The sequence below is a fragment of the Ceratotherium simum genome, chromosome 39, assembly GCF_057802395.1.
Source record: "Ceratotherium simum simum isolate JZ-2026a chromosome 39, ASM5780239v1, whole genome shotgun sequence".
Classification (NCBI taxonomy): Eukaryota; Metazoa; Chordata; class Mammalia; order Perissodactyla; family Rhinocerotidae; genus Ceratotherium; species Ceratotherium simum.
The window spans coordinates 11,619,531-11,636,350 of record NC_141938.1 but is presented as its reverse complement, the minus strand read 5'-3'; the positions used below and the strand labels follow the sequence as shown (position 1 = coordinate 11,636,350).

Below are 16,820 nucleotides of genomic sequence, written 5' to 3'. Positions count from 1 at the left end.
ATATGACTCCCTTCACCCCTTGTGCCCGCCCCCCACCCCCACTGCCCCTGGTAACCACAGTACAGTTTTCTCTGTCCATGTGTTGGTTTATATTCCACATATGAGTGAGATCATACAGTGTTTGTCTTTCTCTTTCTGGCTTATTTCACTTAACATAATACGCTCCAGGCCCATCCATGTTGTTGCAAATGGGACTATTTTGTCTTTTTTTATGGCTGAGTAGTATTCCATTGTATATATATATACCACATTGTCTTAATCCAGTCGTCAGACGAGGGACACTTAGGATGCTTCCAATATGGGATATTTTTAAAGCACCCCTCTTAGCAACTGATAGGGCAAGCAGAGAAAAAGTGGGGATGTAGATTTGAACAATACCGTGAACAAGCTTGATCTCATGGCCACGTGTATGGAACACACACTGAGCCACTGCAAAATACACAATAAGAAATGCTTGGGGAGCTGGTAGGAATGTAAAATAGTACAGCCGCTATGGAAAGCACTATGGTAATTCCTCAAAAAATTCAAAATAGAATTACCATATAATCCAGAAATTCCACTTTGGGGTCTATACCCAAAAGATTTGAAAGCAGGGGCTTGAAGAGATATTTGCAGACCCATGTTCATAACAGGTTATTGGGAGTAGCTAAAAGATGGAAGCAACTCTAGTATCCATTGACAGATGAATGGGTAAACAAAATGTGGTAGATACATACAATGGAACAGTATTCAGCCTTAAAAAGGAAGAAAATTTTCTGACACCTGTTACAACGTGGATGAAGCTTGAGGACATTATGCTGAGTGAAATAAGTCAGACATAGAAGGACAAATACGTATGATTCCATTCACATGAAGTACTCAGAGGAGTCACATCCATAGAGACAGAAAGTAGAATGGTGGGTACCAGGGACTCGGGGAGGGGAATGGGGAGTTAGTGTTTAATGGGGACAGAGTTTCAGTTTGGGAAGATGAGAAAGTTCTGGAGATGGATGATGGGGATGGTTGCCCAATAATGTGAACGTACTTAATGCCACTGAACGGTACACTTAAAAATGGTTAGAATGGTAAATTTTGTTATATATGTTCTACCACAATTAAAAATAAAATTAATTAATTTAAAAAATGCTTGGAGAATCAATCTTTCTTTTCTTCCTTCCATTGTCTCCTCTTCCTTTTTTTTTTTTTTTAACCAGTCGTTAGGAAGCCTTGTAGTTTTTAAGGATAAATGTGGCCATTTTAATTGACATTAAGCAGCAATAAACAGGCATGAGAACCTCAAAACTTATAATACGAATAAGGAAAAAGGCAGATAAGATGTGTTAACAAAAGAGAACACAGGGACTACTATGTCGTCATCTCTACAACTGAAAAGAGTTACGTATCAAACCACAACATGTAACCAAAGTAACACTTGGAGGAAAAATTTATAGCCTTGAATGAAACCAAGAAGCTAGGGAATGAATTAAGAGAGTTAGAAAAGAACAACAGAATAAACCCATAGAAAGCATAAGGAAGAAAGTAGTCAATATATGGGCAGAAATGTTAGAAAACAAATATATAATAAAATGGCCGAGATTTAGTTTTTTGAAAAGAAGAAAAAAGGTAAACTTCTGGTGACATTGATCAAGTAAAAACAAAGAAAAGGTGCAAATTAGAAATATCAATAATAAAAAGGGGACATAATTATAGAGGCTGTCTTAGAAGTGGAAAAAGCAATAAAACATGAGGAATGATTTTATTACTAATATGCCACCTATTCACCCATAATTGTGAAAATATAGGTAAAATATCCAAATTTCTAGAAAATGTAACTTAAAAAACCCGAATCAAGAAGAAATACAAAGTCTAAAGACTTTAAAACTCACTAAAGAAAATGAAAAATAATTCTAAAACCTTACCACACACACACAAAATCCTTCCCACAAATAAGACACAAGATCTAGATGTTTTCACAAACGAATTCTACTAAATATATGTGTAGCTAATAATGCTAACCACATACAAACTATTCCAGAATGTAGGAAAAAAACCCACATCCAGTTTCTTTCATGAGGCCAGCATTGCCTTAATATGAAACCCTGGTAAGGATAGTATGAGTCAGAAAAATCACAGACCATCTTCCTCCTAAACACAGACGCAAAAATCCTACGTAAAATATCAGTAAAGGGGCCAGCCCGGAGGTGTAGTGGTTAAGTTCGCGTGCTCCGCTTTGGCGGCCCGGGTTTCGCAGGTACACATCCTGGGCGCGGACCTACGCACCGCTCATCAAGCCATGTTGAGGCGGCGTCCCAAACAGAGCAACTAGAAGGATGTGCAACTATGACATACAAATATCTACTGGGGCTTTGGGGAGAAAAAGGAAAAAAGAAGCAAGATTGGCAAGAGATGTTAGCTCAGGGCCAATCTTCCACCCCCCCAAAAAATAAAAATCAGAGCACTGGTTCAGTTAAAAAAAAAAGTATTATTTAAAAAAAATCAGTAAATTGAATCTACTAAAGTATGAAAAAAATACTTCATAATTAAGTTGGGTTTATCCCAGGAATAAAAGTTTGGATTCACATTAGAATATCGATGAGCATAATTCATCACATTATCAGTCTAAAGAGGAAAAAAATCAGGATTTTTTTTTTTTGTGAGGAAGACCAGCCCTGAGCTAACATCCATGCCCATCCTCCTCTCTTTTGTGGAGGAAGACTGGCCCTGGGCTAACATCCGTGCCCATCTTCCTCCACTTTACACGGGACGCCGCCACAGCATGGCCTGACAAGTGGTGCATCGGTGCGCACCTGGGATCAGAACCCCGGGCCGCCAGCATCGGAGCGTGTGCACTTAACCGCCACGCCACGGGCCTGCCCCTAATGATACTCTTAAGAGATGCAGAGAAAACATTTAATAAAAGTCAACATCTATTCATGATATTAAAAAAGCTCTTAGCAAATTAAGAAGGAGACTTCCTTAATCTGATAAGGGCTGCCTAAAAAACCCTATAGCCAGTTCACCATTAATGGTGAATCATTAAAAACATTCACTGAAGATTGGGAACAAGACAAGGATGTCCATTTTAGGGACATTTTTTCAATGTTATTGTGATGACTACAAACATCTACTGCATTGTATATACCAGTGACAGATGTTAGAGATATAATTTCAAGAAGAGATGTCATTTGCAGTGGCACCAGCAAATGTAAAGCACTTAGAAATAAATCTAAATGATTTATTTATGGAGTGAATGATCTATGGAGAAAATCATGAAACATTATTAGAAACATTAAAGAAGACCTAAATAAAAGGAGAATTATACCGCATTTATTGATTGGAAGACTCATTGTTGTAAAGATATCTGTACTCTCCGTTGATCTGCAGATTCAGTGCAGTTCCAATAAAAATCTCAACAGGGTTTTTTTGTGGAACTTAACAAGTGAGTCAAGGGCTCTACAACACTGAAGATGAGGGAGTCGAAGGGCTTTGTCCTCTCAGATAGCAGGACTTATATATTCATTATATTAATGAGGGAAATGGGCTGCTAGTATAGGTCCATCAGCCAGTGGAATGGAATTGATCTGCAAGGCTTTCTCTTGGAGAATGGAGGATGCTCTCAGGGGACTTCCTTGTTATCAGGGTGATGGTGACGTGGCAACCTATTGCTTCCTTTAAGTTAGACATAAATCTGGAATATATGTTAGCTGTTTTTTTTTTCTTCTTAGTTACACAGATTTTAACCTAAAATTGGGGTACATTCTACAATGGATGCCTACATTATATGAGTTAGTGTTTCTTTATTTCATGCCCAAACAGGTTATTGCTAAGTTTAGAGTTTGATTTAGAATATATGTGTGTATCCATCCATTTTCACTCTTTTATCTGTATACCCATCCATCCATCCATCCATCCATCCATCCATCCATCCGTCCATCCATCCATCCATCAACCCACCCACCCACCCATCCATCCATCCAATTGACCATCCACCCACCCACCTATCCACCGCCCCTCCACACATCTATCTATCCATCCATCCATCCATCCATCCATCCATCCATCCATCCATCTGTCCACCCACCCACCCATCCACCTATCCACCTGATCATCCACCTATCCACCCACCCATCCACTGACCCACCTGTCCATCCATCTATCCACCACCCACCCATCCACCCACCCACCCATCCACATTTTCACTTCCCTGCCCATTCATCCATCCCCTACCATCTATCCATGCACCCAAATACCTGTCTATCTCCCCACCCAAACGCTCACCTATCTACCCATCTATTCATCTCTCCATCTGTCTACCTGCTGTCAATCTGTATGGTTATAGAAAAGGGCTTTCAAGGTCTATCGGTTACGTATTGATGCGTAACAAACCACCCCAAAACCTAGTGATGTAAAACAACAACTGTTTTATTTGCTCACAGTTCTGTGAGTTGGCTGGGCAGGGCTTGGTGGGGTTGGTTAATTTCAGCTCCGCAGGCTGGGACATTCATCTGGATCTGGTGGAACTATTACAGCTTCACTCACACGTATTCTATCCTCCAGGGTCTCTCCGCCCACCTGTCCTCTCTCACAGGATAGCTGTACTTTCTCGAATGGTCACTCAGGTCTCTGAGAAGGCGAAGATAGAAGCTACTAGACCTCCTGAAGCCTAGATTCTAGAATTCATGTCTCTTCTGTCACATTCCATTGGTTAAAGTCAGTCACAGCTCATTTATTCAATAAATATTGTTTGAGAACCCCCTGTGTGTTAGGCACTGTTCTGTGTTCTGGTGGTAAGGGGCGAACAAAACAGACAAATTCTCTGCCTCCACGGAACTCACCTCCTTGTTCCCGCACTTCCTATTAAGAAGAGACTCCATTTTCACTCAAGTGTGAAGCAGGTCTGAAATCTTGATTTCTTGTGGGTGACTTTTCTCCCCACCCAAAATAGGTAGGTTTTTCTAGACCACCACCTAATCAGAACAGACTACTTCTCTGGCTTCAGGTTCTGGGCAGGGGCCTCAGTTTCCCTTCTTCTGCGTCCCACAGACCTGACCCACACCTCTGTCCCTAGTGGTTGTCAGATCCCCATTTCTTTGCCCCACAGAGTCTACTTTTGGGCCTAAACCTCCCGGTCCATTGCAGCAACAGCTCGTCATTGTCATTCTGTCTTTATCTCTCTTCCTTTTGGCATCTAAGGATTTGTCTTCCTTTATTTCAAGCTCATCTGTATATTACAACATCTCATTATACTTTATTCAGCATATCTATGTGTTTATAGTAGGAGCAGGGTCTGTCTGTGTCAGCTGAGGCTTCTCTAAATAGGTCTCTAAATAGATCGAGTTTCCAGGAAACAGACTCTGAAATGGAGATTTGCACACTGAAGTTTAATTGAAAAATGTGGTCAGGTTCAACACCTGTGAGGGGGTGAGGGCAGCAGGACGGGGCAGAGGGAGGAGCTGGATGTGATGCCGTAACAACAGGGGCTTCAGTGGGTCTCATGGGGAGCTCGGAAGCTGGGGTGGCTGTTCAGAATTGTCCCTACTTATTGCCAAAATTTTGGCCAAACCCCAAACCTCTTCACCATTTTAGGCTTTTGGAGATCAATGTCAGAAAGAGACTCATAGGTTATTCCTGCTTACTACCATCTCTCTCGTGGAGGAATGAACATGTAAAGTCAACTACTGCTTGAATGGGGAAAGGGATGGGAGAAGTAAATAATAATAACATCAACAACAATGGCCAATGTTTATGCAGCACATAGTATGTGCCAGGAACTGCTCAACTAAGCACTGGGCATGTCTTAACTATGCCCAGGCAGTAGAGGGATATTATGAGGTATGATAATATTATTATCCCCATTTTACAGATGAGGAAACTGAGGCACAGAGAGGTTGAGTCAGCTTCTTAAGGTCACTCAACCGGTAACTGACAGAGTGAAGATTTGGATTGGAAGAAGGAAAGAAAAAAAAATCTTAAATTATTATTTCAAAATTATTATCCCTCCATGCACGATATCTTTGAATCTTTCCAACAACTTGGTTAGGAATGAGCTATTTTTTTTCCCCATATTGTACAGCTGGGGAAACATAGACTAAGTGAGGTGAAGGGACTGGAGCAGGGTGACATAGGAGAGCCACCAACGGGGGTGGCAAGTTGGTCATCAGGACCGAGTTTTGGTGACAGTGTCCTGAAGTGGGAGGCAGGGTAGAGCATGGAGGAGAAAGGGTGGGGGATACAGGGAGACTGGTTGCAAATCTTGGATTTGAGATCCTAAGATGGAGATCAACACACATACGGTCAGGATCCTTCTTTCAACTCTCATCTGAGAGCACCCAGGACCTGTGAGAGGGGGACCACCTGTCCCAGAAGACATGCATGAGGATGTTCATCACAGCATTGAGTATAATACTATGAAACCACCTATGTGTCCATCAGTAGGGGAATGGATAATAAAACAGGGTCTATGCAGAGGCTGGAGTACTACACAGTACCTTTAGGAGAGTGGTTTGGGGAAAGGGTTCTGGAGGACCCTCAGAAGTCTCCACCACTTCCTAGATGAAGGATCTTCAGTTACTTCACCTCCCCGTGACTCAGTTTCTCCTTCTATAGTCAGGGGACAATTATTGTACCTACATCACAGGGTGGTTGTGAGGATTTAGAGAGATGATGCATGTTAAGCCCTTGGTACTTGCAAATTGCTGAGCAGATCAGGTGTCAGTAAGCATTTTCTGTGGATACGCAGAAGTGGGAGCCTCCGAAATTGCTTCCCTTCACACCCCTCGCCAACCGAGGTAGTAAATCGGTACAATATTGCATCACAGTGCAATGGCAGACATTAGCGCCACTTCTGAAGGTCTAAAGATATGGTGATCAGGGTCTCAGACCCTGCAGGAATGAGGAACTTGGTCACCCCAGCAGGTAAGCCACATAGACCACCAGAACTGCCAGCTAAGGGTGAAGAGAATCTAGAGTGGACAGTGGGAGGGAGATGAAGAACATCACTTGAGGTTCTTAGATTCAGCTGCAGCAGTGGAAACAGTGGCTTATCCCATTTACTTCCATTTTCTGGTCGGAATAGACATCAGCAAGACTCCTGCAGTAGGTGTCCCCAAAAGCAGCAAACCTCCTTACAAAGCCCTTGAATCCAATTTGGCGCGAGGGGTGGGCTGTCATGGATGCTGTGATGTACCACCCAGATCCCTCTCTATGAGTCTGCTGTCACTCCTGTAACAAATTACTGCAAACTTAGAGGCTTAAAACAACACAAATCTATTATCTTACAGTCCTGGAGGTCAGAGTCCAAATCAGTTTCCCTGGGCTAAAATTAAGGTGTCAGCAGGACTCCATTCCTTCTGGAAGCTCTAGGGACAAATCTATTTCCTTGCCTTTTCCAGCTTCTAGAGGCCACCTGCATTCCTTGGCTCATGGCCCCCCCTCCAGCAATCACCACAACCTCCGCTTCCATCGTCACATCTCCTTCTCTGACTCTGCTTCCCTGTCTCCCTCTTTTACTTAATGGATCCCACTTCCAATGCCCACCCTCCCAGTCAAGAACAAGAGCGTCCAGAACAGGTGGGAGAGGAGATGTGGGGGTGTGTTAGTTTGCTAGGGCTGCCATAGCAAAGTACCACAGATTGGGTGGCTTAAACAACAGAAATGTATTTTCTTACAGTTCTGAAGTCTGGATGTCTGAGAGCAAGGTGTCGGCAGGGCTGGTTCCCTCTGAGGCCTCTCTCCTTGGCTTGTAGACGGCCATCTTCTCCCTGTGTCTTCACGTGGTCTCCCCTCTGTGCATGTCTGTGTCCTAGTCCCCTCTTCCTATAAGGACATCAGTCATATTGGATTAAAGCCCGCCCTGATATCTTCAGTTTACCTTAATTCCTTCTGTAAAGGCCCTATTTCCAAATACAGTCACATTCTAAGGTCTTGAGAGTTAGGGTTTCAACATATAATTTTGGGGGGGGGGACACAATTCAGCACCCATGACAGGGAGGAAGATCCTGTGCCCTGCTTTTTGGGGGAAAAAACCCTAGAAACATGGAAAGTTCCCCAGAGAAATTCTAGGGGGACTCAAAACGACAAGAGGCTGAGTCCTGCACCCCGTTGCAGAGCCTAGAGAGGCTGCAGGTCCCCAAAGAGGAAATGACTCAATGGTGTCTCTGGGCAGTTGAAGCCACAGAAAGCCTCAAAGAGTTTCCTGTGCCTCAACGTGGCCAAAAATCAGCCTCACGAGCAAGGCTCAGGAGTAGCAGAGAATGCATGCACTCATGTGCAACAATGGAGGGCTGAAGGGTCAGAAGCAGGCCGATGTCAGGCACACGTGCGGACATGTAGCACGAGAATCAGGTGGATCTCTCCCTCACCCTTAATGCCTCAGCATTTCTTAAGCTGCCTGGAATTGTGACAGTCTTGGGAAAGGAGCCTCTGGGAAGGGATGAGTCCCAATTGACTGATATCAAGTTTTCAGCATCCTGGAGCAAAGGGACCTTTGCATAAATTAAGTTGCGTTATGAATAAAAAGCAAGTTGAGTTATTTGCACTCCTTGCGAATTGAGATTCAGGTATGCTACAAGTGTGTCTGAGTTTGGGCTCCCATAGAGACAGAAGAGCATTTGGGGACAAATCCTTCCTCCAGAAGGAACACAGCCCTGGTGACACCTTGATTTTATTCCCACAAGACTAATTTCTGATTTCTGACTTCCAGAACTGTCAGAAAATAAATTAGTATTGTGGAAAAGTGACACAACTATGAGCTCTCATTTTTCCTGAAACTCGTGGTCATCTCAGGCTGTCATCTATTTCCCATCTTTGATGGAGAAGTGACTTAACTTCTCTGTGCCTGGATTTCCCCATCCATATAATGGGTACTGTAACAGTATCCTCCCACCCCCAGAGTCATTGTGAGGATTAAATGAGTTGCTGTGAATTAATGCGCTTGGCACAGTGACTGGCATGCAGTGAGTACATTAGAAGTGTGACCTAGAATTAACGATCACTATCACTTTAGAAAAAAAACCACACAAGCATGATGTTTAAACCAATGAACCTTCAGCCTTGGTGTGGGAGACAACTGGGAGTGGTGGAGACTGTGGTGAGCTGGTGAGTTCATGCCCTGTAAAAAGAGGACAGCCGCTATCCAACCTGGGTTGTTGTCATAGCTTCCAACTTTCCAAGAAAATCCAGAAATCTGGATTTGTCCACATGCCAAGCTTTGCAATGTTTAAATATTGACTACTAATTCTCATTTTAAAAACACACCCAGTGACTAGATGTGGCCTGTGAATGTAAGGTCTCCTCCTTTGATGTAATAGCTGAAAAGGATCTGAAATTTAAATGTGCACATGATTATAACGATGCTTACGAAAAGAATATCTAAGAAGGATTAAAGAGCTCACTGTGGGCCAAGCTCTGGAAAAATACCTAAAAGTTCAAGTCGTTTCATCTCACGATAACCAGGGTAGAGTAGAGGTCACGATTCATCCTGTTTTACAGATGAGGAAACCGAGGCCCAGAGAAGTCAAGGATGGATTCCAAGATCACCCAGAGGGAAAATGATAGAGCGAGGATTTGAACCCAGGCTGTCTGGCTCCAGTGTAAAAACCATTCCGTTTTTCTGAGATGATGCAGCTCAGTGTTTGAATGAGGTGGCATTTAGCAGGAGGGGCGTAGCATCGTAATAGGAAAGTAATAAATGATTTGTCATCATTCTTTTTACTTCTACCACCTCTGAGTCTTGGCAAGAGATGAAGACAAGGGGGAGGGTTTCCTGCCCAGGGACTGGGGGGAGGGTGAGGATGTTAGATTTTGGGTCTTGAGGAAGAGTTGATTGGGGTGGGAGGGGAGGGTGAAATCCGAAAAGACGCTGGAGAACAAGAGGTGAAGACGGAAATGGAGGAGATAAACTTCTCAGAAATTGTAAAGTAGGTCAGTGGTCTGGGCTAGGGGCTTCCTGCCTCCACACTTTATCTGAAATCAAGTTGGAGTCTAGTCTGCTGCTGTACCAGCCTCTATACCTGCAAGGCTCTCTCTGCCTCCTTTCTCCTCCTTCCCCCTCCACCTTTCCCTCCCCTCCCTCTCTTTCCATCTCGCCCTCCTTCTTCCCCTCTCTCCTCCACCTCAAGGCTGGGAGGCCCCTCCCAGGAATGATCTCGGGGGGCTAAACTTAGCGAGAGGTTCCATCCCCAGGCGGAAGTTGGTGGCTGCTGGCGGCTTTGATAAATATACTGTCCCAACACCTTAGTCTTCTCATCAGAGCCACGGAAACAGAAAGACTGTGATGAGAGTAAAGGAAACTCCAGCGGGGGCTGTGGCCGAGCATTCGGGGCCGTCCCACCTCCCACCAGCCCAGCCAGGGCAGAGAGGCATGAGGCCACATGCCCTGGGTGGGGGCAGGCGGGGGTGGCATTCCTGCCTCAGTCTCTGCATCTGGAACATGGGGCCAACAACAGCTTCTGCCCAGGTATCTATATAAAGATGTGACTCACAAGAGGTGCCAGGCATAGAGAAAGTGCCTGACAAACGCTCTTCTTAATATTTCTAAATCACTTAACGGCACTCACATGCTTATGGAGCTCCTACTGTGTACCAGGCACCACACCAAATGGCTTTCTCTGTGCCTGATCTGATTTAACCTTCACAACAAACCCAGGAGGCGAGGACTATTGTTACCTCCCGTTTTACAGATGAGAAAACTGAGGCACTGGGAGGTGATGGGACTTGCTCAAGGTCACACAGCCAGGAAGTGGCAGAGTGGGGTTGGAACCCAGGACCATCTGATTGCAAAGCCTGTTTCCTTCCACCCTATACCGGGAAACAATGACAACAACATTATCAACAATAACAATAACAACTCATTCACCTCTGGGGTCTGAACCCTCATCCTAGGGTCCTGGGTGGTAAGATGTCCCTCCAGCCACACAGGGGCACATCCTCATTTGCATAAACCATCTGATTTGTATGCATATCGTTATCTGCCCCTCCCCACACACTTTTCCCATGCTCCCAGTTACTCCAAGCTTCCACCTGGCTGGGTAGACTGCTACTCTGTCCCGGAACTCTGCAATAAGGGTGCCTGGCAGGATGTAGCTTCTACTTCCTCAGGAATTGTGGATTTGAGAGGAAGGCAGACCCCTGGTGTGAGGTCTCTGGTTTCCCCCTGAGCTTCCTGCATGGAGCTGGGCCGGCTGGGTTCAGGTTTCTCATCTGTAAAGTGACCTCCTTGAGTCATTCCATCTATCCTTCCACTTCTACAAGCCACCCTTCCCCTAAGAACTAGACAGACCCAAGTGCAACATTTGCCATTTATTTCCAAGACCAGTGGTCAAGGGGCCCAGGGCTATGGACAAAGTCCGGTCCTCACCCCAGGATGTGTTTGCCTTGGCTGGGAGGAACCTCAGGCTGTGTGTGCCTGTGTGTGTCATTGTAACGCCGTGTGTGTGTGAGATGGGTCTGACCATGACGTGGCATATGGAAGTCCGACGTGATGAGCACCGAAACCTGTGTGTCACATGTGGGTGACACTGCGTGGGTGACTGAGGCTGTGATGATGACTTGTGTGTCATTGTGTCATGTGTGGTTGTCATGCAGTGCTTGTGACTGAGGGTTTGCGATGCTGTCTGACTTGTGTGTGGTTGTGAGAGCAACTGATGCTTTGCATGTATGAATCTGTGCATGTGAAAGAGTGTCTGAGATTGTGGAGCTGAATGATTCTCTGTGATGCTGTAGGTGTGAATGTATTTTCTTTCTTTCTTTCCTTCTTCCCTCCTTCCCTCCATCCTTCCTCTGTCTCTCCCTCTCTCTTCTTTCTTTCTGTAAACATTTTCCAAGGTCCTGCTGTGTACCAGGCTCTGGCCTGGGTGCTGAAACCGCTGTGGTGTCCTACTGGGATGCGAGTGCTAAGCAGTGCCTGGATACAGCCAGCGAGTGGACGATACATTGTATCAAGAAACCAGCCACTGTGGGAATAGTTACACTGTGGATATCAGCAAACTCTGTGAAGCCTCTCCCCTCCCGGGAAAGCTGGCTGTTAAACACTTAGCGGCACTTCCCTGTGCCTGTGTCTCTGAGTGTAACTTTTCGTGGCTGGCCCAGGTGTGGCCACAAGCTCGTGAGTGGGACTTGAGTATGTGACTATGACTGTGGGCGGGGCCGGGCTGGGCTCTCCACATGGATGAGTCCTGATGATAAATCTCCCCCCTGCCCACTCATGTGAGAGTGGAGAGGGTGATAAATTTCCTGTTCTCGGTCAAGTCCCTGGACCCCCCAAGTCCCAATTTTTTTCTGAATCAAAAGTATAAATACCCACCCCTCACCCCTTCTTCCTGAATATCAGGCAGATCAGTTCTACCCCCTACTTGGGGGCCTCCAGACCCTCCAGTCTCTGGGTCTTTGTCTTCATTGTTGCCCACGGTGGGGTCTGCAGTTTAGTTTGGTCCTAGAAAGTGCCTGCAGGATCTTCAACCCCTCAGGGTGGCTGGGTTCTTGGCCCCTGGTGGTGCCCATTGTGCTCTCCAACTGCTGAGTTTCGGGTTCCCCGGAGCACTCTTCAGAATCTCTGCTTTTTGGGTTTTCTGTCTCCTGAGGTGCCCCCCAAGGTCTCTGCCTGTCAGACCCCCATTCAATCCACCATCACTCCTGCCTTCACACCATGAACGCCCCGAAGTAGGACCGGGTGCCGTCTCGGAGTCGGACCAGGCGCTCATCCAGCACGCGGACCACCACCTCCTCCCCGGCATCCAGATGCACCACTCCACCCAGGAAACTGCTGTCCCACCAGACGCGGGCATTGGTTGCTCGTCCGCAGGGTGACTGCCGGCTGACCAGCAGTTCCAGCTCCTCGGGGTAGCGGGGCGTGCGCTTGTAGAGGCCGTGGGTGATGGGCAGGCCGCTGCCCTGCATCTGTGAGCAGCCCACACTTCCCAACTGCACCTTGGAGTAGATGTAATAGTAGCCAGCCCGGACAATCACCAGGGCGCCATCACGGTAGGTGAGGCCCCTCAAGAAGGCCAGGCCCAGCTTCGTCTCCCACAGCAGCGGGCCCCCTGTGCCGGTCAAGCTGGAGTTGGCCCCTGGGGAGGGAGACAAAGGGGACCGGTCAGCACGCGTCCCACTCTTGCTGTGCGCCCTTAGGCCTGTTGCCACCCCTCTCTGCATCCCGCCCTCTCTCTGTTGGGCTGTTTGAGAGCTTTCTATGTATTAATTCTCTTTATCCTCATTTTGCAGGTGGGGGAAACTGAGGCACAAGGAGTGGCAAAGTCACTTGCTTATTATCATTTTGTCTCCCTCTTGAAGGCAGAGAAACTGAGACGTGGAGCAATTATGTGACTAACCAAAAGCATCAAAACTTATAAGTGGCAGAACCAAGGACCGGAGGCAGGACACGCCCTGGTCCAGCAGCCTTATACCCTCCGTGTGCCTCAGTTTCCCTCTCTGTAAATTGGAGCTATGAATGGTACCTGCTAAGGATTTAATGAATTAATATGTGTAAAGGGTATTATGGTGCATGACACATAGTAAGCACTGTATAAGGGTTTATTCAATAAACAGAATTAGAACTACATGGACCTAGGCAGTGCCTGTACTCTGGGGGAATCTGTGAATAAATATTGAACGAATGGATGGATACTCTGACGTGTTGGGGCAACTGTCTGGTTTCCCCAGGACATGTGACCCCCACCCCGTGCTAGGACCCGGGCTCCCCCTCACCTGTGAGGTGTGCTGCTGGATTGGCCTGGTGGGACCTCCGCTCTGGGGAGAGAGGGTCAGAGGTCAGAGATGAAGGCAGCGGAGGGTAAGGGCCAGCCTCCCGAGGGGTCATCATGTCCACCTTCTGGTGTCAACCCCACCCTTTCCGGAATGACCCAAACTTCTGCTTCTCAGGCTCGGGGGAGGGGCACCTGTGCGTTTTGGGCTAGTTGTGCAAATCGCATTGGGCAATGGGCTGAGGGGGTGTGGGCAGCGTGGGAACCATCCCACCCCCTCCCCGCGGACCAGGATTCTGACTAACCTTGCATCAGCTGCTCCCAGGATCCTGCATCTCTGTCCTGAAAATGCAGAGCAGCCCATGGTGAGGACCTGTGGGGCCCACACCCTGGCACCACTCAGACTCACGGCTGAGAGACACACGCAGACCATGGGCACAGACGCCACCCTCAGACACGAACCTAGGGCCACGTGTACATCCCCCACCCCTGCCCAGCATCCTCGTAACCACTGGGTGCCTCAGTTTTCCCCTCTGTAAATGGACATACGAATAGTGCCTGCTTAGGATTCAGTGAATTCATACGTGAAAAGTGTATTGCAGTGCCTGGCATGTGGTAAGCATTATATGAGAGTTTATTAAGTAATATTAAAGATACGTGGACATCCGGATAGCTGTACATGAGAACATAAATACCAACACACGGATACGGACAAGCGACGCAGACTTGGACGCTTATGCGACACACTGACAAGACGCACATGGACGCGGTTATGTGGACACATGGTTTCTGGATCCATGCAGGTCTGCAAACATAGAGACCCAGAAATGTCGACACAGGGGCTGTAGATAGGCGAGTCTGTGGACCTGTGGCCACATGGACAGCAGCACGGGTCCACGAGGGCACGTGGATAGGTGCACATGGCCATCAGATCCAGTCACAAGGAGAAGGGACCTGAAAACACAGGACACAAAATGCCAAGACCACATGGCCACGGTATGGGACAGACAGACCCACAGATGTGGCAGACAGAAAGACAGACACATCCACGGCCAAATGAAAAGTGACACAGAGAGAGATTCTCACAGAATCGACTAAGTAGGTTAGTGACAATCCCGACTGGGGTGATCAGGGTATGGCTAATAATAATTAACAGTGTCAGAATGTCCGTTCTAGGGGTTACAGACAACAAAATTGTATTATAAATGGTAGATTTTTTAAGAGACTAGATTTTATTTATTCCCACTACCAGAAGAAATGATAATTATGTTGACGCCATAAAGGTGTTAGCTCATGCTACAATGGCGATCATGCAATGTATCAAATATAAATGTATCAATATAATGGCGATATAAATGTATCAGGTCCATACGTTGTACACCTTAAACTTACACAATGTAATATGTCAATTATATCTTTTTTTTTCTTTTGTGAGGAAGATCAGCCCTGAGCTGACATCCGACTCCAATCCTCCTCTTTTTTTCTTTGCTGAGGAAGATTGGCCCTGGGCTAACATCGTGCCCACCTTCCTCTACTTTATATGGGACGCCGCCACAGCATGGCCTGACAAGCGGTGCATTCGTGCGCGCCTGGGATCCGAACCTGTGAACCCCAGGCTGACGAAGCAGAGTGTGCACACTTAACTGCTGCACCACTGGGCCGGCCCTTCAATTATATCTTAATTAAAAAAAAGAAAAGAATGTTGGTTCTGATTGGCTGAATGCTTGTTGTGGGCCAGCCACCACTGGGCAGCACACGTGCAATATTGTATTTTATTCCCCATGAGATGGGTACTCTTATTATCATGCCTATTTTACAGATAAGGAAACTGAGGTTCAGAGAGGTGAATTAATTTGCCCTGGGCTGCTCTTAGTCTGCCCCTCTTCCTACACATACACGCAGGGAGACACACAGTGACACAGGAGACCCACCCACCACATGACCCCAGGCCCCACTCACCGGCAGAGGGGCGACCATCTCCCCCAGGCGCCAGTGCAGCTGCAGCAGGAACCAGCCCTGGACAGCCAGCCCGGCTGCCAGCAGCAGCAGCAGGAGGCCCAGGCCCAGCCGGGCGGCACTGCAGGGCTGTCTCCGGCGGCTGCGCCCCAGCCTCGTGAACGGGATGTCTGTCTGTCCGTCCACCACGAACACTGAGGGCCTCACAACTGTGTCCTCCATGCCTGAGCAGATGAGGCCCCAAGATGCCTGGGACTGGGCTGGCACGGCTGGGTCCTGCGTGCCTGGAGGAAACCACAATTGCCCAATGCTCCTGGGCTTTGCACGTTGCAGACAGGCGTCCGTGGGTCCCCGGGCTGCCTTTAAAGCTGGGGCTCAGCCCCTCCCCTTTCCCCATTCGTCGTCCTCTCCTTCCTGTCCGCCCACCCCCAGCCCCGGCCTTGTCTCACTCTCACTCACATAGTCTCTCACACTTTCCAGAGGCATCTGAAGATGTGACTCAGGTGGGGATCAGAGAGGGGAGGCCCCAGCTTTCCCTTATGGCTGCTTCATTCACTCAGTTGCCAAATATTTTTTGAGCATCTTCTGTGTGCCAGGCCTTGTTCAAGGTTTGGGGGCACAGCCGAGAACAAGAGAGACAAATGTGCCTGGTCTTATGTGGCTCTTATTATAGTGGGGTGCAAAGAAAATGAGCTGAATAAATAAGAAAATAATATATAGTGTTTTAGACGGTGATAAGAGCAGTGGAAAATACAAGAGCAGTTTCTGTGTATATACTTGTGCATGCATGTGTGGGTACGTGTGCATGCATATCTGTGTGCACGTGTATGCTATGTGCATGCATGTGTGTACATGGAAGTGTGTATAGGTGGAAGCATGCATGCATGTGTGCACAGGTAGGTGTGTGCATGCGTGTGCATGCACACACGCAAGCATATTTGTGCAGGCACGTGTTCACAGGTGCATGTGTGTGTGCACCAGTGTGTACGCATGCATGTGTAAATGTGTGTGTGCACCCATGTGTGTAGGTGTGTATGCAAGTTTTAATTGGAACTCCCAGTCAGGGGGGTGGAACCACTGCCCATCCAGTTAGCTAAGCTCAAGGCCTGGGAGTCATCCTGGACTCCTCCCTCTGTCTTGTCCCCCACATCCCACCCTTCAGCAAGCCCTGTCTATTCAACCTCCAAA

At 47.1% G+C, this 16,820-nt stretch overlaps 1 protein-coding gene across 1 annotated transcript; it reads right to left on the bottom strand.

Annotated features, from left to right (window-relative positions):
* Positions 1-11,262: 11,262 nt before the first annotated feature.
* On the bottom strand, positions 11,263-15,963 carry TNFSF14 (TNF superfamily member 14). The gene is made up of 4 exons (XM_004441240.3): positions 15,636-15,963; positions 13,982-14,018; positions 13,681-13,722; positions 11,263-13,043 (listed from the first exon to the last, which is right to left on the bottom strand). The coding sequence occupies exons 1-4, from the start codon at positions 15,852-15,854 to the stop codon at positions 12,616-12,618; spliced, it is 726 nt and encodes a 241-aa protein (XP_004441297.1). The 5' UTR covers positions 15,855-15,963; the 3' UTR covers positions 11,263-12,615.
* Positions 15,964-16,820: the final 857 nt, after the last annotated feature.